The sequence below is a fragment of the Thalassophryne amazonica genome, chromosome 5, assembly GCF_902500255.1.
Source record: "Thalassophryne amazonica chromosome 5, fThaAma1.1, whole genome shotgun sequence".
NCBI lineage: Eukaryota > Metazoa > Chordata > Actinopteri > Batrachoidiformes > Batrachoididae > Thalassophryne > Thalassophryne amazonica.
Window position 1 is genome coordinate 59,856,197 of NC_047107.1, and position 24,412 is coordinate 59,880,608.

Genomic DNA, 24,412 nt, shown 5'->3' on the forward strand with positions numbered 1-24,412 from the left:
TGTCGTAACACGGACCCGCAACAGGGGGTGCAAATGAACGGACAATGGATAAGACAAAGAGTAACAATTTAATGTTGTGAAACGCACAACTGGATACAGACAAAAATATATAATGCCAATTAAACACAAGGTGACGTGCGGGCAGGCTCGAAGATAGGAGACCTCTGGCGATCGAAGAGCCGGGACCCACACAGCTTCCACCACCAACGGCCTGAAGAACACCAGAGCCGCCAAGTCCTGAGTCCCCAGGTGGTCACCGTCTTCTGTTGCAGACCCTGGTACTGCTGGCAGAAGATGAAAACAGTTAATGGTGAGTGTGTATCCACACACCCAGTAATCCTTCACCCACAGGTCTTCAGGGAGGGAAAACCTCCACCTCCGATACAGAATCACCCGTGCAGCTCCTGACAGTTGCTCCTTGGATGGAGTGAGAGGCGAAGACGTCGCAGACTCTCACTGCATGCCAATCCAATTATTACAGACTTCAGGAATACGGCTGCACACAGAACAATAATTAGTCTCAGAAAGTATGAATTGCAGAGAATTACCTTAATGGTAGCTGATTTCTCGGCGAGGAGGTGGAGTAATAATCCGGCTTTTGTAGGGAAGGTGGTGATTGGTGACAGCTGGTGTAAATGAGTGACAGCTGTCACTCTCTGTTGTCTCAGCGCCCTCTCATGCTTGAAGCCCGCACTCCAAGCAGGGCGCCGACTGGTGGTGGTGGGCCAGCAGTACCTCCTCTTCAGCGGCCCACACAACACCTGCATCACTAATCCATATGTTCTGGTCATATTCATCACTTCAACAATATTGGACCAAAATTTTTGCAACATTGTCAGAAGTTGTCCAGCTGACCATTCAACCTGATCCGTTAACAGCACTGTTTGGGGTTTTTCCTGACAGAGTCGCCATACCAAAACTTAAAGCTGATCTTGTCACATTCCTCACTTTGTTGGCAAGACGTAGGATATTGTTGTGTTGGAAATCAGCCTCTCCTCCATCATTTGGAATTTGGATTAATGACTCTTTATATTTAAGCAAACTCGAAAAAATTAAATTTACTTTATGTGGATCCACCTCAAAATTTATTAAGATCTGGCAACTTTTTTTTGATCATATTCGGACACTACAGACCCGGAAGCTACCCACGTAACCGTAAAAGAATTTCAGCTATATTCACATACGAGGTCTGTGATGAAAAAAGCGGTCCTTTTTATTTTTTTCAAAAAATAAATGGATTTGATTCATATGTTTTTACGTCAGACATGCTTGAACCCTCGTGCGCATGCGTGAGTTTTTTCATGCGTGTCGGTGACATCATTCGCCTGTGGGCAGGCCTTGAGTGAGGAGTGCTCCACCCCGCCTGTCGGAATCTCTTTGTCTGAATAGCCGCTGCAGACGGCACGCGTTGCTTTATCAACATTTTTTCTGGACCTGTGAGGGATATCCGAGTGGACACTATTGGAGAAATTAAGCTGGTTTTTGGTGAAAAGTTTAACGGCTGATGACAGATTATGGGGTGTTTCTGTTGCTGTAAGGACTTCCCACGGAGCGGGACGTCGTGCAGTGTTTCCAGGCGCCGTCGTCGGCCTGTTTCGACCTGAAAACATTCTAATTTAAGGCTTAATTCACCCAGGACGTCGTGAGAGAACAGAGAAGATTCAGAAGAGGCCGGCATGAGGACTTTATGCGGACATTCCACTGTTTAAGGACATTTTGTAATGAAAGACGTGCGCGCAAATTCGCCGAGTCGTTTCCGTGACGACTCGGCGAATCTGTGTGCGCCGCGACAGGAAAAACACCTCCGTGTTGAAAACCATTTATAAAATTCAGGCGGCTTTTGATGGCTTTCAACAAGTGAGTAACTGAGAAATTGTTTAACAGCGTGGGCATGTTCCAACTTGCCAGTTAAGGTTTCCAACACGGAGGTGTTTTTCCTGTCGCGACCCCCCGCGGTCGGGTCCGGCCCGACATGCGACTCTGCCCGCACGTTCTTTCATTACAAAATGTCCGTTAACAATGGAATGTCCGAATAAACTCCTCATGCTGACTTCTTCTGCAAGTAAAACTGAAGTTATTGTACTTGGCCCCACAAATCTTAGAAGCATGGTGTCTAACCAGATCGTTACTCTGGATGGCATTTCCCTGATCTCTGGTAATACTGTGAGAAATCTTGGAGTTATTTTTGATCAGGATATGTCATTCAAAGCGCATATTAAACAAATATGTAGGACTGCCTTTTTGCATTTACGCAATATCTCTAAAATCAGAAAGGTCTTGTCTCAGAGTGATGCTGAAAAACTAATTCATGCATTTGTTTCCTCTAGGCTGGACTATTGTAATTCATTATTATCAGGTTGTCCTAAAAGTTCCCTAAAAAGCCTTCAGTTGGTTCAGAATGCTGCAGCTAGAGTACTGACGGGGACTAGCAGGAGAGAGCATATCTCACCCGTGTTGGCCTCCCTTCATTGGCTTCCTGTTAATGCTAGAATAGAATTTAAAATTCTTCTTCTTACTTATAAGGTTTTGAATAATCAGGTCCCATCTTATCTTAGGGACCTCATAGTACCATATTACCCCATTAGAGCGCTTCGCTCTCAGACTGCGGGCTTACTTGTAGTTCCTAGGGTTTGTAAGAGTAGAATGGGAGGCAGAGCCTTCAGCTTTCAGGCTCCTCTCCTGTGGAACCAGCTCCCAATTCAGATCAGGGAGACAGATACCCTCTCTACTTTTAAGATTAGGCTTAAAACTTTCCTTTTCGCTAAGGCTTATAGTTAGGGCTGGATCGGGTGACCCTGGACCATCCCTTGGTTATGTTGCTTTAGACGTAGACTGTGTTTCATAATTATTGTATGGCCTTGCCTTGCAATGTGGAGCGCCTTGGGGCAACTGTTTGTTGTGATTTGGCGCTATACAAGAAAAAAGTTGATTGATTGATTGAAGTTCTCTGTTCTCTGATGACTTCCTAGGTCAACAGAGCCTGAAATGTGGAAGTTTTCAACTTGAAACGGCGAGACGCTGCCGCCTCGAAGCGCAGATCGCCGTCAGGCGCCGTGGGCCATCCTTAAAGCGACACTACCAGACCAAAATCTCTCATCAGCCATTAAAATTTTTACCGAAAACCAGCTGAATTTATCGAATGGTGTCCACTCAGTTGTGCCTTACAGTTTTGAAAAAATTTTGATCAAACAAAGCAGCAGTCTCTGAGCCATTCATAAACAATGAAAAAACGACGAGAGGGTGGGCGACTCCTCACTCAAAGACTGCCCACAGGCGAATGACGTAACCGACAGGCATGAAAAAACTCTCGCATGCCCACGAGGGTTCAAGCATGTCTGATGTAATCACACGTGATTCAAATCCATAATAATAATAATAAAAATAATAAGGTCCATTACTTTTATCACAGACCTCGTATTTTATGCTTGACCCTTGTATTATTGTATGATTGCCCTTTATATTATCTGGATTAACTCAACTTTAATTATTTGGTCATATTTACTTACTGGCCCTTTCATCTCAGTACTTTATCTTTTTGTCTTTGCACAATAAAGACCCCCTCTTTTTATTTATTTTTTTCTTTTGTCTCTTTATGTGTGTGTGTATATATATATATATATATATATGTATATATATATATATATATATATATATATATGTATATATATATAGATAGATAGATAGATAGATAGATAGATAGATAGATAGATAGATAGATAGATAGATAGATAGATAGATAGATAGATAGATAATTATTATTGCTATTATTTTTTTACGCTGCCTACATTGCACATCTTAATACTTTTGTTAAGATTGGTCTTCTTTCTTCAGATTGTACCTTTTGGTAGCAGTTTTTTTTTGTTTGTTTTTTTTCTCAATATATTATTACTCAGGTATGATTGTGCTGTGCACTGTAGAAGGTTGGTTCTGTTCTGTTCTTCTGTTCTTTAAAAAAAAAAAAATGCATATATATTTTGTATACCCGTATTCTGTATTATTGGTGTAAAAATCCAATAAAAATATTGAAAAAAAAAAGGGCCCTAAGATAGGAACAGGCTTAATTTTGAAATCTATGTAAGTTGAATTTACACTGACCATTGTGTTGAGCAGATACCTACAACCACTGGCAAAAATTATGGAATCACCGGCCTCGGAGGATGTTCATTCAGTTGTTTAATTTTGTAGAAAAAAAGCAGATCACAGACATGACACAAAACTAAAGTCATTTCAAATAGCAACTTTCTGGCTTTAAGAAACACTATAAGAAATCAAGAAAAAAAATTGTGGCAGTCAGTAACGGTTACTTTTTTTAGACCAAGCAGAGGGAAAAAAATATGGACTCACTCAATTCTGAGGAATAAATTATGGAATCACCCTGTAAATTTTCATCCCCAAAACTAACACCTGCATCAAATCAGATCTGCTCGTTAGTCTGCATCTAAAAACGAGTGATCACACCTTGGAGAGCTGTTGCACCAAGTGGACTTACATGAATCATGGCTCCAACACGAGAGATGTCAATTGAAACAAAGGAGAGGATTATCAAACTCTTAAAAGAGGGTAAATCATCACACAATGTTGCAAAAGATGTTGGTTGTTCACAGTCAGCTGTATCTAAACTCTGGACCAAATACAAATAACATGGGAAGGTTGTTAAAGGCAAACATACTGGTAGACCATGGAAGACATCAAAGCGTCAAGACAGAAAACAAAGCAATATGTCTCAAAAATTGAAAATGCACAACAAAACAAATGAGGAACGAATGGGAGGAAACTGGAGTCAACGTCTGTGACCGAACTGTAAGAAACCGCCTAAAGGAAATGGGATTTACATACAGAAAAGCTAAACGAAAGCCATCATTAACACCTAAACAGAAAAAAACAAGGTTACAATGGGCTAAGGAAAAGCAATCGTGGACTGTGGATGACTGGATGAAAGTCATATTCAGTGATGAATCTCGAATCTGCATTGGGCAAGGTGATGATGCTAGAACTTTTGTTTGGTGCCGTTCCAGTGAGATTTATAAAGATGACAGCCTGAAGAGAACATGTAAATTTCCACAGTCATTGATGATATGGGGCTGCATGTCAGGTAAAGGCACTGGGGAGATGGCTGTCATTACATCATCAATAAATGCACAAGTTTATGTTGATATTTTGGACACTTTTCTTATCCCATCAATTGAAAGGATGTTTGGGGATGATGAAATCATTTTTCAAGATGATAATGCAAAAACTGTGAAAACATTCCTTGCAAAAAGACACATAGGGTCAATGTCATGCCCTGCAAATAGTCCGGATCTTAATCCAATTGAAAATCTTTGGTGGAAATTGAAGAAAATGGTCCATGACAAGGCTCCAAACTGCAAAGCTGATCTGGCAACAGCAATCAGAGAAAGTTGGAGCCAGATTGATGAAGAGTACTGTTTGTCACTCATTAAGTCCATGCGTCAGAGACTGCAAGCTGTTATAAAAGCCAGAGGTGGTGCAACAAAATACTAGTGATGTGTTGGAGCGTTCTTTTGTTTTTCATGATTCCATAATTTTTTCCTCAGAATTGAGTGATTCCATATTTTTTTTCCCTCTGCTTGGTCTAAAAAAGTAACCGTTACTGACTGCCACAATTTTTTTTCCTGATTTCTTATAGTGTTTCTTAAAGCCAGAAAGTTGCCATTTGAAATGACTTTAGTTTTGTGTCATGTCTGTGATCTGCTTTTTTTCTAAAAAATTAAACAACTGCATGAACATCCTCAGAGGCCGGTGATTCCATAATTTTTGCCAGGGGTTGTATATACAATAACTAGTAACAGTAGCTAGCGTATCGACCTTGCTACTTACTGTTGTTAGCTGCAGTGGCTTGTGATTCTATTGACATCCATAGCAACAGGGCAAAGTCTGTTCTGCCTTTAAACTAAAGACTAAAATAAGCAGAAAGCATTGTTCTCTACAGCTTCATGAGAGGAGATAAAAAGAAAATTGTTAGCTGGAACTTTTATTGTAGGTCAGGAGAACGTCTTGCTGGTTACACCTCTGTGAAACATGCGCATAAGCCTATGGACACAAGTAAATTTCTGATCATTGTTTCCAGTATCATAAATAGATTTTCATGACGTTGCTACAGTCCCATCAACCAACCAACCAACCAACCAACCAACTAACCTGTGAATTCAGGGAAGTAGGTGGCAACGTGAGAGTACACAATCTTCTCCTTGAGGATGTCGGTCTTGTTGAGGAAGAGTATGACAGAAGATTGCTGAAACCAGGGGTAGGTGATGATGGTTTTAAACAAGGCCTTGCTCTCCTCCATGCGGTTCTGGGAGAAACAGCAGAGAAACAGGAAAAACTGAAACCAAATAAGAATTCATTCATATTCAGATCTAAACATATTACAAACTGGAGGTTGTTTTTAAAATGTAATCACCTCATTGTCACACTCAGCAAGGACTTGGTCATACTCGCTGAGTGCCACCAGAAAGATGATGGAGGTAACATTCTCAAAGCAGTGGATCCACTTCCTCCTCTCTGACCTCTGACCTCCCACATCCACCATTCTGCCACAATAACAGCAATGAAGAAATTCTGCATTAGAAGTAACCTGTGGTGATATTTGGTCATCCTTGACAGGCCCCTGCTGAAATCTGGTTAGCCCCTAAACTGCTTTGGTCTCATCAAAACACCAATAAATTCTTATATATGGTCAATTTACTGTGTGAGAAGAAATTATACGAGCGAAGCGTCGCGAAGCTCGGTCACGGTGCAGGGCATCCTAAACAGGAAGTGCAAATTTTCAAATCCACAGTAAAACAGGAAATGTTCAAATGTCAAACACTTCCTGGATTGACAGACGAGATCCCATGGAATCTCGCAGGAACTCAGTGGCAATCTCACACTCAAACAGGAAGTGCTAAATTTTCAGTCACAGTGAAACAGGAAATGTCAAATGTTGAACAATTCCTGGCATGGGTGGAGCTAGAGCGGAGGCCAGGGTTTCACTGTACTCCCCTGAAATCTGATTGGACCCAGATGATTGGCATGTCACGGCACCACACGTCTGGTTGAAAGAGCTGCATTTTGAAATCAGTGAGTCACATTGACTGCTAGGTTCCTCCGGTCCAGTAGTTTGTGCTGTGTACCACAAAAGGTTCTAATCCACCTTAGAAGAAGAAACATGTTTGCTCCAGATTTGAACTGAACACGTCGTTTGAACTATGGACTTCTAATGACACCAAAGTTATATTGGTGAGTAAACGACCGTATTTTATGCCAGAAATGAGGTCCAGGTTGTTAAAAGCAGCATTTCTCCTTTAATTCGGGTTGCCTTATACACATGTTTAAGCTAACAGTGAGCAGCTGGTTCATGCTCTGCTGGCTTATTAGTGCAGCAGATAACCGAAACAATCCTTCAAATGGTGATACAAGCATCGAATTCAGCACAAATACAGCTGGAGCAAAATTAATGGAACAACTTTAACTTTTGACCCCTGTACAAACTGAAACTGACCTTTGCTGCTTTTACCTCATAACTCCATAACATTCAGTCACAGATTGTCCAAACTATACCTTTTTTGGAATCTTTATGATCAGACAAATAATGTGGTGTAGTTTTCTATATGATTCGAGCATCTTTTAATTTTGACCCCTGTGTAATTCTTCAATTGAACCCTACCTGGCTGCCTATTGAAAATTCAAGTGGCCAATCAGTTTTTTTTTAAAACAGTTCATGTCTATGGATTATTTGTGCCAAATTTGATGTTTGTATCACCATTTGCAGGATTCCACTCTAAATATTCTCTTATCTGCTGCACTATATATGAGATGTAAGATTGTGCTCCTCAGTGTTTCTCAGTTGTATTGGAACACTTGGTATTTCACACATTTAATTTGTTTATTCCATTTCAAATACTTTTTTTTCTAAAATTATCTTCCTTAACTCAAACTGAAAGCAAATCTCTACAACTTGATATTAATTAATTAAAAATATAAAATCCAGCTTCCTGTTGAAATGGTGTAGAGGAGGATTTTCTTAAAAAGAAGACCTGAAAGTTCAGCTACAATTTGACTGAAAGTACATTTGAGACAATATTGAGATATGATCATTTGGCCACATTGTACAGCCCTACTGTCAACTAGCTGAAAACTTTGAATATTAATTTACATCTACATAAAAAATGCTTAAAGTAGCAGGGGTTTAGCAGGGCTGTAATGGGGGGGGGGGGGGGGGGGGGGTGCTCTCCCTGAAGCTGAAAGGAAAAAAAAGAAAAATGCTTAAAAAGGCAGGGGGTCTGTGTGGACGGTGACCCCCAGAAGCTGAAAGGTTTTAGCCATGCTAATGCTCCCCTGAAGCATTTGCTAAAAAAAAATGTCTGAAGGACCTAAATAACATGGTGAGATACTGAAGAGCTTCACTCGTTCATGTCTGCGACATATACATATTATAATAATAAATAAACAGTTGCTTTTGTCAGATATATTCAGTTCTTCACAAGATCTGAGAAGACACTTGGTATGTTTCCATTTCATTAGTTTTAAGTCAGTGAGAAGATCAGCCGTGACGTCTCTTAACAGCTTATAAGTGGGATTTAATTTGCCTCTGTTTGGATGTGTGGATGATAAACTTTGCCAGGAGTATTAGATTCTTTAATAAAGTCACTCTTTATAGATTTCATATTAACAACAACCACAATATTTTATTTTTGTGAGGGGAGTAAGAAGTGGGATTATGGTTGGTAGCCTGTCTGGTAAATCTTCCATAAATGTCACAGAATCGATTAAAAACCATCAGATGTTCTGTGATTTCAAATTCAGTACCATACAGGGTACAGTATTAAATTTCATTCTTAGTAGTTCATTGGATGGACAAATGTTGAGAATTTTAAAATTAGCATGTTTGGTCCTGGGGCTTAGAGGGTACATGATAGAATTAGTTCACCTTTTTTTTTTCCTTTTCTTAATATGTAAACAGTCATAAAATAGAACTTCTGTTTGATCATACTGGGTACAGTATATTATTTAAGTGGTTATGTACTGTATAAATTAGTTTGAATTTTTCTGCTCAAAAACAATCGTCCAACAGCAGGTAGCAGCAAGCTCTTAGTATAACTAATTAGTTAAGTACTATTGAAATATCTGATCTCCCACTTGAAAACGTAATGTTAATTGAGTCCAGGCTTGAACACAGAATAACATGAATGTTCCTCCATGTAATGCGTAGTCATTTTATGTTCGTCAGAGACCGAAAGTATGAAGAGAGAGGCTCAATGGGATATTCAGTGCTTGTCTGCTTTGGTGTGTGCATGCAATATTATATATTTACATATTTGAGGTGTTTCGTATATTGTGTTTTCAATGCACAACAGCTTAAATAAATCTAAAAAGTGTCATTTTCTATTTTTTCATCTTTTCAAAAGTACAGAAAGTGTTTCAACAAGGAACAATTTGCAAAATATATTCAACAATGTATCTTTCTTCAAATCTGACTATAGCCAACAGCAAAAGAAGGACTGGTGAAATATAAACACCTTCCTGGATGTTGGACATACACTTGGCCCCACTGTGTAACATGTTGTCCCTTAATTTACCTGGACTTGGGAAAACCTGAGATCCGCAACTGATACTCAAGTATTCAAACCACTTTCAGCATGTTGTGTCACACCTGAAGATAACGTTCTCCATGTCAAAGGGGTACTCGATGATCCCCGTGGTGGGTACTCGGACTCTCAAGATATCCTGCAGATCAGGCACATAAGAGGGTTGTGCGATTCGGTCCAGATCAGAGAGATAACTGCAGAGAGAGAGAGGCAGAAAGAATTAAAAAGTACGAGGTCTATTAGATAATAAACCGACCCTTTTATTTTTTTTTTTAACTATATGGATTTGAATGACGTGCGATTACACCAATCATGCTTGAACCCTCGTGCGCATGCGTGAGTTTTTTCACGCGTGTCGGTGACGTCATTTCCCTGTGGGCAGGCCAGATGTGGTCCCGCCCTCTCAGCTGAATTCCTTTGTTTCACACGTTGCTCGAGACGGTGCGCGTTACTTTATCAAAATTTTTTCTGGACCTGTGAGGAATATCCGAGTGGACACTATTCGAGAAATTAAGCTTGTTTTCGGTGAAAAGTTTAACGGCTGATGAGAGATTATGGGGTGTTTCTGTCGGTGTAAGGACTTCCCACGCAGCAGGACGTCGTGCAGCGCTTCCAGGCGCCGTCGTCGGTCTGTTTCGACCTGAAAACATCCTAATTTAAGGCTTAATTTACCCAGGACGTCGTGAGAGAACAGAGAAGATTCAGAAGAGGCCGGCATGAGGACTTTATGCGGACATTCCACTGTTTAAGGACATTTTGTAATGAAAGACGTGCGCGCAAATTCACCGAGTCATTTCCGTGATGACTTGGCGAATCTGTGTGCACCGCGACAGGAAAAACACCTCCGTGTTGAAAACCATTTGTAATATTCAGGCAGCTTTTGATGGCTTTCAACAAGTGAGTAACTGAGAAATTGTTTAACAGCTTGGGCATGTTCCAACTTGTGTTGTGTGGGCCGCCAGAAGAGGAGGTACTGCTGGCCCACCACCAGAGGGCGCCCTGTCTGGAGTGCGGGCTCCAGGCACCAGAGGGCGCAGCCGCCTCACAGGAGCAGCCAGGGTGACAGCTGTCACGCATCACCTGCAACAGCTGTTACCAATCATCTGATCAGCAGGGGTACATCAGCAGGACGACGTCTCCACTTCTTTGCCGAGATATCGTTCTACCTGGAAGGTAACATTCTCAGCTAACTGTGTGACAGTAACCTTTTGTGACTTTTGTGCATTGTATAACAGACTCCTTTTCCAACAAGAGGTGGAGGTAGTTTTCCTGCCATGCGGATTGCTGGGTGCAAACGCGCCCACATTTAATTGTTTCTTTGTTCCTCGCCAGCAGTACCAGGTCCGACACGCGGAGGCAGTGGCCACCTGGGAATTCGGGACTTGGCGGCTCCAGTATTCCCGGGGTCTGGTGGCGGAGGAAATCATGTGGTTCCGGTTCTGCTTTGGACAGACGTCTCCTATCTTCGAGCCTGCCCACACGACACCTTTTGTGATTTGGCTTTTTGTCCATTGTTGTAATCTGTTGTATTTGTTGTGCCCATTCACAACAGTAAAGTGTTGTTATTTGACTTCCTCCATTGTCCGTTCATTTGCGCCCCCTGTTGTGGGTCCGTGTACCTACACTTTCCCAACAGGATATCTCGGCCAACGTCATGGACCCCGTGGGGTGTCAACCGGCTGTTGAACGGCCAATGGAAGAGCAGGGCGCACAGGCGTCTGCAGGAGGAATGGTCGGTGAGTTGCAGCGAATCCTCACCGCTTTTACGGCTCGGCTGGATCTGATGACCGAGCAGAACGTCCTCCTTAACCGCAGGGTGGAGGCTCTCGCCGCGCAGGTGGAAGCGCGCCCTCAGGGCGCTGCTGCAGCTCCCCCTCCTGTCAATCCTGTGCGCAACAGTGACGTTCCACAGGTCGTTCAACGACCCCTCCCACCTTCCCCTGAAGCATACATAAGCCCTCCAGAGCCGTACGGGGGTTGTGTGGAGACATGCGCGGACTTTCTTATGCAGTGTTCGCTCGTCTTCGCACAACGTCCCGTCATGTACGCGACTGATGCTAGTAAGATAGCTTATGTAATTAATCTGCTTCGCGGCAAGGCACGCGCTTGGGCTACAGCGCTTTGGGAGCAAAATTCACGGCTCCTTCTGATATATGATGGGTTTGTGAGGGAGTTCAGAACAGTGTTCGATCACCCAAATAGAGGAGAGACCGCTTCAGCCGTGCTGTTGTCAATGAGACAGGGGCGCCGGAGCGCAGCTGTTTATGCAGTCGACTTCCGCATCGCGGCTGCGAGGTCCGGCTGGAATAACACTGCCCTCCGTGCCGCCTTCGTAAACGGACTGTCGTTGGTCCTGAAGGAGCTCCTGGTGGCCAAGGACGAACCGCGGGATTTAGACGGGCTTATTGATCTCGTTATACGATTAGACAATCGGTTAGAAGAACGCCGTCAGGAACGAGACGAAGGGCGTGGCCGGGCATGCGCCGTCCCTCTCCCTTCCGGTTCCAACCGAGCTCCGCCCTCCCCACGCTCCACGGCCTCTACGCTCCGTGTGGTTACAGCTCCCCCTGCTGATGAAGCTATGGACACGAGCAGGGCCACATTTAGGGCACCAGATAGACAGAGGAGGCTGGCCCGCGGAGCGTGCTTTGTTTGTGGCTCAATAGAGCATCAAGTGAGGGACTGCCCCGAGCGGTTAAAACACCAACGCCCGCCCCTAGAAACTGGGTTAGGGGTGGGTCAAAACATTCACGTGGGACGTACCCATATTGCCACACGACTCCCAGTTACAATCCTTTATGAGGATTTAACCCTGAAGGCCCCAGCACTGGTGGACACGGGCTCTGAAGGGAATCTGTTAGACCGCAGATGGGCCAGGGAGGTAGGGCTCCCTCTGGTGGCGCTTACCTCGCCTGTGCAGGTGCGGGCACTAGATGGCTCCCTACTCCCTTTAATCACACATAAGACACCACCAGTAACTCTGGTGGTGTCAGGAAATTACCGGGAGGAGATCGAGTTTTTTGTGACTCCTGCCACCTCCCGTGTGATTCTCGGTTTCCCTTGGATGTTAAAACACAATCCCCGGATCGATTGGCCGTCCGGGGTAGTGGTTCAGTGGAGCGAGACCTGCCATCGGGTATGTTTAGGTTCCTCGGTTCCTCCCGGTTCCCAGGCTAAGGAGGAGGTCAGAGTCCCGCCCAATCTAGGGACGGTGCCGGTGGAGTACCATGACCTGGTGGATGTGTTCAGTAAGGATCTGGCGCTCACCCTTCCCCCCCACCGTCCGTACGATTGTGCCATTGATTTGGTTCCAGGCGTTGAGTTCCCGTCCAGCAGGCTGTACAACCTCTCACGACCTGAGCGTGAATCAATGGAGACCTACATCTGGGACTCTTTAGCCGCCGGGTTGATCCGGAATTCCACCTCCCCGATGGGAGCAGGTTTCTTTTTTGTCGGTAAAAAAGATGGCGGACTTCGTCCATGCATTGATTATAGGGGGCTGAACGAAATCACGGTTCGTAATCGATACCCGTTGCCCTTGTTGGATTCAGTGTTCACGCCCCTGCATGGAGCCCAAATATTCACTAAGCTAGATCTTAGAAATGCGTATCACCTGGTTCGGATCCGGAAGGGAGACGAGTGGAAGACGGCATTTAACACCCCCTTAGGTCACTTTGAGTACCTGGTCATGCCGTTCGGTCTCACAAACGCCCCCGCGACGTTCCAAGCATTAGTTAATGATGTCTTGCGGGATTTCCTGCACCGATTCGTCTTCGTATATCTAGACGATATACTCATCTTTTCTCCGGATCCTGAGACTCATGTCCGGCATGTACGTCAGGTCCTGCAGCGGTTGTTGGAGAACCGGCTGTTTGTGAAGGGCGAGAAGTGTGAGTTTCACCGCACATCTTTGTCCTTCCTGGGGTTTATCATCTCCCCCAACTCCGTCGCTCCTGATCCGGCCAAGGTTGCGGCGGTGAGAGACTGGCCCCAACCCACTAGCCGTAGGAAGCTGCAACAGTTCCTCGGCTTTGCAAATTTCTACAGGAGGTTCATTAAGGGCTACAGTCAGGTAGTTAGCCCCCTGACAGCCCTGACCTCACCAAAAGTCCCCTTCACCTGGTCGGATCGTTGCGATGCCGCGTTCAAGGAGTTGAAACGGCGCTTCTCGTCTGCACCCGTTCTGGTGCAGCCCGATCCTAGTCGCCAGTTAGTGGTTGAAGTGGACGCCTCGGACTCAGGGATAGGAGCTGTGCTTTCCCAGAGCGGGAAGACCGATAAGGTCCTTCACCCGTGTGCCTATTTTTCCCGCAGGTTGACCCCGGCCGAACGGAACTATGACGTCGGCAATCGAGAACTCCTTGCGGTGAAAGAGGCTCTTGAAGAGTGGAGACATCTGTTGGAGGGAACGTCCGTGCCATTCACGGTTTTCACTGACCACCGGAACCTGGAGTATATCAGGACCGCCAAGCGGCTGAACCCCAGGCAAGCCCGCTGGTCACTGTTCTTCGGCCGTTTTGACTTCCGGATCACCTACCGTCCCAGGACCAAGAACCAGAGATCGGATGCCTTGTCCCGGGTACATGAAGATGAAGTCAAAGTGGAGTTGTCGGATCCACTGGAACCCATCATCCCGGAGTCCACTATCGTGGCCACCCTCACCTGGGACGTAGAGAGAACCATCCGGGAGGCCCTGGCACGAAGCCCGGACCCCGGAACTGGGCCGAAGAACAAACTATACGTCCCACCAGAAGCTAGGGCTGCAGTCCTGGACTTCTGTCACGGCTCCAAGCTCTCCTGTCATCCAGGGGTGCGAAGAACCGTGGCAGTTGTCCGGCAGCGCTTCTGGTGGGCGTCCCTAGAAGCCGACGTCCGGGATTATATCCAGGCCTGCACCACCTGCGCCAGGGGCAAGGCTGACCATCGCAGGGCATCAGGTTTACTCCAGCCGCTGCCTGGTCCCACATCGGCCTGGATTTTGTCACGGGCCTCCCGCTGTCCCAGGGTAACACCACCATCCTCACGATAGTGGACCGATTCTCCAAGGCGGCCCACTTCGTGGCCCTCCCGAAGCTCCCAACAGCCCAGGAGACAGCGGACCTCCTGGTCCACCACGTCGTCGAGCTGCATGGGATTCCAACAGACATCGTCTCTTATCGCGGTCCCCAGTTCTCCTCGCAAGTCTGGAGGAGCTTCTGCCGGGAACTGGGGGCCACGGTGAGTCTCTCGTCCGGGTACCACCCTCAGACCAACGGGCAAGCAGAACGGGTAAACCAGGAGGTGGAACAGGCCTTGCGCTGCGTGACTGCCGCGCACCCGGCGGCCTGGAGTACCCATTTGGCCTGGATCGAGTATGCCCATAACAGCCAGGTGTCTTCAGCCACCGGCCTCTTCCCTTTTGAGGTATGTCTGGGGTATCAGCCCCCGTTGTTTCCGGTGGTTGAGGGAGAGGTCGGTGTGCCCTCGGTCCAGGCCCACCTACAGAAGTGTTGTCGGGTGTGGCGTGCCGCCCGTTCTGCTTTGCTAAAGGCCCGGATGAGGGTAAAAGCCCATGCAGACCATCGGCGGACCCCGGCCCCTGCGTATCGGCCAGGGCAGGAGGTGTGGTTATCCACAAAGGACATTCCCCTCAAAGTGGACTCCCCCAAGCTACAGGACCGATACATCGGCCCATTCAAGATCCTTAAGGTCATCAGTCCAGCCGCAGTGAGGCCGGAAGCTGAAGCCTCACTGCGGATCCATCCTGTGTTTCATGTGTCCCGGGTTAAACCACATCACACCTCACCCCTCTGTACTCCGGGTCCGGCGCCGCCTCCTGCCCGGATAATCGATGGCGAGCCGGCTTGGACTGTACGCCGGCTTTTGGATGTCCGTAGGATGGGCCGGGGCTTCCAGTATTTGGTGGACTGGCAGGGGTACAGTCCCGAAGAACGCTCCTGGGTGAAGAGGAGCTTCATCCTGGACCCGGCCCTCCTGGCCGATTTCTACCGCCGCCACCCGGACAAGCCTGGTCGAGCGCCAGGAGGCGCCCGTTGAGGGGGGGGTCCTGTTGTGTGGGCCGCCAGAAGAGGAGGTACTGCTGGCCCACCACCAGAGGGCGCCCTGTCTGGAGTGCGGGCTCCAGGCACCAGAGGGCGCAGCCGCCTCACAGGAGCAGCCAGGGTGACAGCTGTCACGCATCACCTGCAACAGCTGTTACCAATCATCTGATCACCAGGGGTACATCAGCAGGACGACGTCTCCACCTCTTTGCCGAGATATCGTTCTACCTGGAAGGTAACATTCTCAGCTAACTGTGTGACAGTAACCTTTTGTGACTTTTGTGCGTTGTATAACAGACTCCTTTTCCAACAAGAGGTGGAGGTAGTTTTCCTGCCGTGCGGATTGCTGGGTGCAAACGCGCCCACATTTAATTGTTTCTTTGTTCCTCGCCAGCAGTACCAGGTCCGACACGCGGAGGCAGTGGCCACCTGGGAATTCGGGACTTGGCGGCTCCAGTATTCCCGGGGTCTGGTGGCGGAGGAAATCGTGTGGTTCCGGTTCTGCTTTGGACAGACGTCTCCTATCTTCGAGCCTGCCCACACGACACCTTTTGTGATTTGGCTTTTTGTCCATTGTTGTAATCTGTTGTATTTGTTGTGCCCATTCACAACAGTAAAGTGTTGTTATTTGACTTCCTCCATTGTCCGTTCATTTGCGCCCCCTGTTGTGGGTCCGTGTACCTACACTTTCCCAACAACTTGCCCATTAAAGTTTCCAACGGAGGTGTTTTTCCTGTCGCGACCCCTCGCGGCCGGGTCCGGTCCGACATGTGACTCTGCCCGCACGTTCTTTCATTACAAAATGTCCATTAACAATGGAATGTCCGAATAAACTCCTCATGCCGACTTCTTCTGAAAGTTCTCTGTTCTCTGACGACTTACTGGGTCAACAGAGCCTGAAATGTGGAAGTTTTCAACTTGAAACGGTGAGACGCTGCCGCCTCGAAGCGCAGATCGCCGTCAGGCACCGTGGGCTGTCCTTACGGCGACACTACCAGACCAAAATCTCTCATCAGCCGTTAAAATTTTTACCGAAAACCAGCTGAATTTATCGAATGGTGTCCACTCAGTTGTGCCTTACAGTTTTGAAAAAAATTTGATCAAACAAAACAGCAGTCTCTGAGCCATTCCTAAACAATGAAAAAATCGACGAGAGGGTGGGCGACTCCTCACTCAAAGACTGCCCACAGGCGAATGACGTAACCGACAGGCGTGAAAAAAACTCTTGCATGCCCACGAGGGTTCAAGCATGTCTGATGTAATCACACGTGATTCAAATCCATATGGTTTTTGAAAAAAATAATAAGGTCGGATACTTTTCTAATAGACCTCATATAACCCAAAACTACAAATCAAAGTGGTGTTGTCAAAGGGGCAACAAGATTCAAAGAAAAATCTAGGTCAAGCAGGAAAGTGGACTGTCCATAACCAAAAGCTTTGTAGGTTCAATCCACTGATCCTGCTCCCAAAGTGTCCTTAAGCAAGACACTGATCATCAAGCTTGTCAAGCTTAGGGGACATTGTCCAGCTTCTAAAGTGGAGCAAAAAAGAAATTCAAATTAACTCTAATGGTTTCATTTTAATTTTATTTTTATTTAAACAGGTTGAGATCAAGATTTCTTTTGCAAGGGAGACCTGGACAGTTATAAAGTTTCCAGTTCATCTAAACTGCATGCCTTTGAATGTGGGAGGAAACCCACATAAATACAGGGAGAACATGCAAACTCCACACAGAGGTCACAGGAGGGATTCGATCCCATGACGTTCTTGCTGTGGGCAACAGTGCTAACCACTAAGCCACCGTGCTACCCAACAAGCCACTGTGCTTCATGTAGACTGGTAAGCATTAATGAAAGGATGTCATTTAGTAGTCCAAACTGGGGAACGGGCCCATGTTTGCAGTGCAAAGTCATGCAAAACAACAAGGACATGTTAGGCAGGTTTTTGAGACAAAAGAAGAAAAAGAAGTGCAAAACCTATCAAAACTGAAATACGATTAATGCAGTCATGAATAGTGTAAACAATTCGGTAGATCCGGAACAGGTTTCCCTAAAATACAACGCTCTGAAGGAGCTAGAAGCATCACTGGCTGTGATTGGAGAGGTTGTGCTGACAACAGGTTTTAGGTATTGCTTCACTACTCACAGCTTTAAGCAGGAGTGGAACACATAAAGACAAAATATGAAATCTCAGCTCAGGTTTTCCAGATGGCACTATAGGCTATAGTTTACGTTTTCTTCTCTAATCATACAACCCCAAATCCATTGAAGTTGGGATGTAAAAACAGAATACAGTGCTTTGCAAATCATTTGATTGAATACACCACAAAGACAAGATATTTAATGTTCAAACTGATCAATTTTACTGTTTTTGTGCAAATATTTGCTCATTTTGAAATGGATGCCTGCAACACGTTTCAAAAAAGCTGGGACAGTGGTATGTTTACCACTGTGTTACATCACCTTTCTTTCTAACAACACTCAATAAGCGCTTGGGAACTGAGGACACTAATTGTTGAAGCTTTGCAGATGGAATTCTTTCCCACTCTTGCCCGATGTACAACTTCAGTTGTTCAACAGTCCGGGGTCTCCGTTGTCGTATTTTGCCAGCCCGTTCTCACGTTTTTTTTTTCTTGCTCCCGTGACAAAATGAGTCAAATTTTCGTGACGGAGCTTTTTGTAACTCACTATTCCTAACCCTACTCGCACCCCGAACCCTAACCTTAACCATAACCTAATCTTACTCCTTCTCCCCACCCTAACCATAACGACCCCCCGTTTCACTTTTAATTTTGTGCAGCCATCATGGAATGAATGAGAATGAATTTGCGCTGCCATGATGAAAATGAGGCGCTTTTTGTCACAATATCACAGACCAATAGATTAATGTATATTTTGTGCTGCTGAATCACAACTTGCCGTGAGACCAGGTTGATTTTGCACTTCATAATACACGACACATTTTCAATGGGTGACAGGTCTGGACAGGTCCCGCACTCTTTTACTATGAAGCCACGCTGTTGTAACACGTGCAGAATGTGGCTTGGCATTGTCTTGCTGAAATAAGCAGGGACGTCCCTAAAAAAGCTTGGATGGCAGCATGTGTTGCTCCAAAACCTGGATGTACCTTTCAGCATTGATGGTGCCATCACAGATGTGTAAGTTGCCCATGTCATGGGCACTAACACACCCCCATACCATCACAGATGCTGGCTTTTGAACTTTGCGCTGGTAACAATCTGGATGGTCTTTTTCCTCTTTTGTCCGGAGGACATGACATCCAGGATTTACAAAAACAATTTGAAATGTGGACTCATCAGACCACAGCACACTTTTCCACTTTGCGTCTGTCCATTTCAAATGAGCTTGGGCCCAGAGAAGCCGGTGGCGTTTCTGGATATTGTTGATGTATGGCTTTTGCTTTGCATGGTAGAGTTTTAACTTGCACTTGTAGATGTAGTGACAAACTGTGTTAACTGGCAATGTTTTTCTGAAGTGTTCCTGAGCCCATGCGGTAAGACCCTTTACACAATGTCGGTTTTTAATGCAGTGCCGCCTGAGGGATCAAAGGTCACGGGCATTCAATGTTGGTTTTCAGCCTTGCCGCTTATGTGTAGAAATTTCTCGATTCTCTGAATCTTCTGATTATATTATGGACTGTAGATGATGGAATCCCTAAATTCCTTGCAATTGAACCTTGAGAAACATTGTTCTTAAACTATTGGACTATTTTTTCACGCAGTTGTTCACAAAGTGGTGATCCTTGCCCCATCTTTGCTTGTGAATGGCTGAGCCTTTTGGGGATGCTCCTTTTATACCCAATCATGACACTCACAATTAGTGTCCTCAGTTCCCAAATGCTTATTCAGTGTTGTTAGAAGGAAAGGTGATGTCACACAGTGGTAAACATACCAGTGTCCTAACTTTTTTGAAATGTGTTGCAGGCATCCATTTCAAAATGAGCAAATATTTTCACAAAAACAATAAAGTTTATCAGTTTGAACATGAAATATCTTATCTTTGTGGTGTATTCAATTGAATATAAGTTGAAGATGATTTGCAAATCATTGTATTCTGTTTTTATTTACATTTTACACAACGTCCCAACTTCAGTGGAATTGGGGTTGTAGACACTGTGGCTCATAACTCCTTCAGAATGGTCACGGGCATCTCGGTGGCTTCTGTCACCACTCTCCACTCAGTAGCTCTTTTATCTGCTGAACTTTCAGGGAGAAAATGAGATAACAATACAAACCGGAGTTTGAAACACCTCAGCAGTCAATCATCAGATTATTTCAGTCTCTTTAAAATGGAGAACTGCTGTAATTCCACCACTTAATAAATACAATAACTAAGTATCCAAATAAATATGGACCTAATGGTGCTTGCATTGCTTACTATTTAGTGGAGTCGGACAGCTGGTACTCCCTGCGCCGTTCGTAACACTCCTGGATTCCTGCATCATTCCATAGACTCCTGACTGCTACTGCAAGACTTTGGTCGAAGTCCTCTACTTTGTCCACATCTACCTCCAGCACAGATTCTGCGTGGCTCTGAGGACACAAACAAAATAATTACACAGATGGTCCTGTTGTCCACACATAGACAAACCCATAACTTCCTTCTTTTTTTAATGAGACTTTGCAAACAGTAATTCCAATCTTACCTTCTAATGAATTTACAGTATACAACTGTGTACAATTTTATGACATGTTGGTATGATTAAGTGATCAATCACAAATAATAAGCAATTATTCAGTAATGCTAATATTAATATAATAAGGAGGGGGCCTCTGGATCTGTTCCGAAATGTTTTAAATCTGCAGTGATTAAACCATTACTTAAGAAATCTAATCTTGACCCTAGTGTATTGAAAAATTACAGGCCGATATCAAATCTATCATTCTGTTCCAAAATTTTAGAAAAGGTGGTTTCACGGCAGCTCGTAGACCACCTCACTGAGAATGATCTTTTTGAGCTGCTGCAGTCTGCTTTTAGGAAATATCACTCCACAGAGACAGCGCTCACTAAAGTAGTTAATGATCTTCTGCGAGCAGTGATGCCGGTAACGAGTAACGCGTTACTCTAATCTGACCACTTCTTTTAGTAACGAGTAATCTAACGCGTTAATCTTTCCAAGTCAGTAATCAGATTAAAGTTACTTCTCCATGTCACTGTGCGTTACTATTATTTTTCATTGTGGGTCGATAGCAGCATTAAACTTGGTCTGTGGGCAGGAGGTCGGGGTTCGACTGAACGTCCCACTTTAAGTGAGCTGTGAGCTTTTCATCCGCGGTTTTTTGCAGCTGCTCGACTCGTCATCACCTCTTAAAGGGCGGTGATCAGCACACCTGCACTGAGCTTTACAAAGACATTTTTATACTTTTTTCCTCCTTTATTTAGAATTCTGAGCTGAGCTGCTCCGTATCGTCTCGTTAAAAACAGCTGATCCTCGGCGACGCGTCAACAACTAACACTATTTTCCACTCAAATGCACCTAAACTCTCTTTCTGAGGACCACATGATGTGAAAACGCAATAAAACTTTCTTACCTGTAAATCTGGTCCTGTTTTCTGCATAAATAAATGTTATCCATTCTTTGTGCTCAAACGCCAAAGCAGGGGCGAATCTAGATGGGATGGGGGCGTGGGGGAGGGATGTGCCCCCCCCCACAACAGCCCTAGATTAAAGGTCCAGTTTTGAAGCCGTTTTTTACTACAACTACTAATATTGCTTAAAATAATAATAATTTCGACAAGTAAAATGTTTAGAGAGAATTTAAATGTTAGAAAAATGTTAGAATTTAATAGTTACATTTATAAACAATGTAGGTTTGAAATTGCAGGTTTTACTGTTACAGTGCTGTCAACAGTTAAATATGAGGTCAAGAAAGAGGTCTTTATTTTACTTTTTATAAAACAAGTATTTATTTTCATTGAAGTCAAGAAAGGGTGACTATAAAGTGAGTTTTGGCAAAACAGGTATCATTGTCATGTTGACGTGGGTTGTTGTCGGCAGCTGGGGAAAGTAACTAAAAAAGTAACTAGTAATCTAACTTAGTTACTTTTACAATTGAGTAATCAGTAAAGTAACTAAGTTACTTTTTCAAGGAGTAATCAGTAATCAGTAATTGGATTACTTTTTCAAAGTAACTGTGGCAACACTGTCTGCGAGCAATGGACTCAGACACCACTACCGTTTTGGTGTTGTTAGATCTCAGTGCTGCGTTTGATACCGTGGATCATCATATTTTGCTCAATAGGTTGGAGAATTTTTGGGGATTACTGGAAGTGCCCTTGCCTGGTTGACGTCATATCTGTCCAGTCGTTCTCAATGTGTCTTGTATAATGGCATTACCTCTGACTTGGTGACATGAGATTTGGGGTTCCACAGGGATCTCTTTTAGGCCCCTTGCTTTTCTCCCTTTATGTGGCACCCCTTGGGCGTATACTGCGGAGTTTTGGGATTGCCTTTCATTGTTACGCTGATGATACTCAGTTGTACATGCCGATAATTCTGGGAAATCTCACTCCCATAAAATCCCTGGAGGACTGTCTTCTATCAGTGAGAAGTTGGATGTCTAGTAACTTCCTACTTTTAAACTTTGATAAGACTGAAATGATGGTTCTTGGTCCAGCGAGACATCGGCATCAGTTTGACCAGCTGACGCTCAGCCTGGGTTCGTGTGTCATACATCATACGGACAAAATGAGGAACCTTGGGGTAATTTTTGATCCCACATTGTCTTTTGACCTCCATATGTTAGGATGGTACTAGGACTGCTTTTTTCCATCTGTGAAATATAGCGAGGATCTGCCCCATCCTGTCTATGGCTGATGCTGAGACCCTGATTCATGCTTTTGTTTCTTCTAGACTAGATTATTGTAATGTTCTATTTTCAGGGTTACCACAGTCCAGCATCAGGGGTCTTCAGCTGGTTCAGAACGCTGCCACCAGACTTCTGACAAGTAGCAGAAGGTCTGAACATATCACACCTATTTTGGCGTCTTTGCACTGGCTCCGTCTCTGTGAGAGCAGATTTTAAGGTTTTGTTATTGACTTGTTTATGGACTGACACCATCTTATCTGGCTGATCTGGTGGAACTTTACGTGCCAGCCCGGGCTTTGCAGTCGCAGGATGCGGGACTTCTCTGTGTTCCCAGGGTGAAGAAGAAGTCAGCGGGTCAAAGAGCCTTTTCTTATCGTGCTCCCACCCTGTGGAACAGTCTTCCTGTGACCGTGAGGCAGTCGGAGTCTGTGGACACTGTTAAGTCAAGACTGAAAACCTATTTTTATTCTCTTTCTTATGAATACTTTTTTTATGTTTTATTTTTTGATTTCTGTTTTTGTTGTGTGGGCCGCTGAAGAGGAGGTACTGCTGGCCCACCACCACCAGATGGCGCCCTGCTTGGAGTGCGGGCTCCAAGCACGAGAGGGCGTCGGAGCCGCTGGAGGTGACAGCTGTCATCTATCAACACCAGCTGTCACCCATCACCACCACTATAAAGACCGGACTGCAACTCCACCTCCTCGCTGAGAAATCGTCTACCATACAGGTAATTTTCTCTGCTGACTTAAACTTTGAGTATTAGTCTGATCTCTTTTTGCAGCTGTTTTCCTGGGACGGATACCCTGTCTGCGGAGTTGGCGTTTGGTGTGGACTGCAACGGCTTCGCCTCACACCCCACTCAGATAAGTGGTTATCTCAGGAGCTGCACGAGTGTGTGATTGGAGGTGGAGGTTCTCCCTCCTTAACTGAACACAGACTGTGGGATTACTGAGTGTGCGGACTCACACTCATCCAGAACTGTTTCTGTTTTCTGCCAGCAGTACCGGGTCTGACTGCTGAAGACAGTGGCCACCTGGGGCGCAGGGCTTGGCGGCTCCGGTGTTCTTCAGGTCCGTTGGTGGTGAGGCTTGTGTGGGTTCCGGCTTCTCTCTCACCGGACGTCTCCTATCTTCGAGCCTGCCACACGTCACCTTTTGTTGGATTGATATAACACATATTTGTATCTGTCTGTATCACGTTGTGCACCTTCACAACATTAAATTGTTACTTTTTGGCTATTCCATTGTCCCTTCATTAACACCCCCTGTTGTGGGTCCGTGTCACGACACTTCCCCAACAGTTTTTAATTATGTATTTTAATTTTTTTTAATTCATTTTTAATTATTTATTTAAATTTTATGTTGAATTGTTTCATGTAAGGTGCCTTGAGATGACTTTTGCAGTGATTTGGCGCATTATAAGCTAATTACATTGAAAGTGAATTGAAATTGAGGGGGCCTAGCCTGAAAGACAACACATAATAATTGTAGATTATTGTGCAGACAGACAATAGGGGTTTAAAAATTTTGCTCTGGCCAAGCGATCTGAAGTGTAAAGAGACAGAAGACCTCAAAAGCAATGTCTATCTGAACTTCCATCTGTCTACCACCAACCTACCCATCGTGCCATCCAGCTATAGTTGTATGCAAAGGTTTGGGCACCACTGATGATTTCCATGATTTTCCTTTGTAAATCATTGGTTGTTTGGATCAGCAATTTCAGTTAAATATATCATATCTCTGAGATAGCTTTTTGTATCCTTCCCCTAAACCATGATGTTGACTAATCTTTGTTTTCAGGTCATTTGAGAGGTGTTTAGAGGCTCCCATGTTGCCACTCATTAGAAGAGATGCAAAGAGGGGAAACATTTGTAAATGGCCACCTGAAATACCCTTTCTCATGATTGGATTCACCTGTGTAATGAGGTCAAGGATCAATGAGCTTACCAAACCAATT

At 44.9% G+C, this 24,412-nt stretch overlaps 1 protein-coding gene across 1 annotated transcript in view; it reads right to left on the reverse strand.

Annotated features, from left to right (window-relative positions):
• gna14a (guanine nucleotide binding protein (G protein), alpha 14a) overlaps positions 1–24,412 on the reverse strand; it is an 85,770-nt gene that overhangs the window by 29,218 nt on the left and 32,140 nt on the right. The window contains exons 3-6 of the mRNA XM_034170410.1: positions 20,026–20,180; positions 9,653–9,781; positions 6,422–6,551; positions 6,160–6,313 (exon numbers count right to left, since the gene is read on the reverse strand). Coding sequence (XP_034026301.1) covers positions 6,160–6,313; positions 6,422–6,551; positions 9,653–9,781; positions 20,026–20,180 — 568 coding nt within the window. The remainder of the gene's footprint in view (positions 1–6,159; positions 6,314–6,421; positions 6,552–9,652; positions 9,782–20,025; positions 20,181–24,412) is intronic.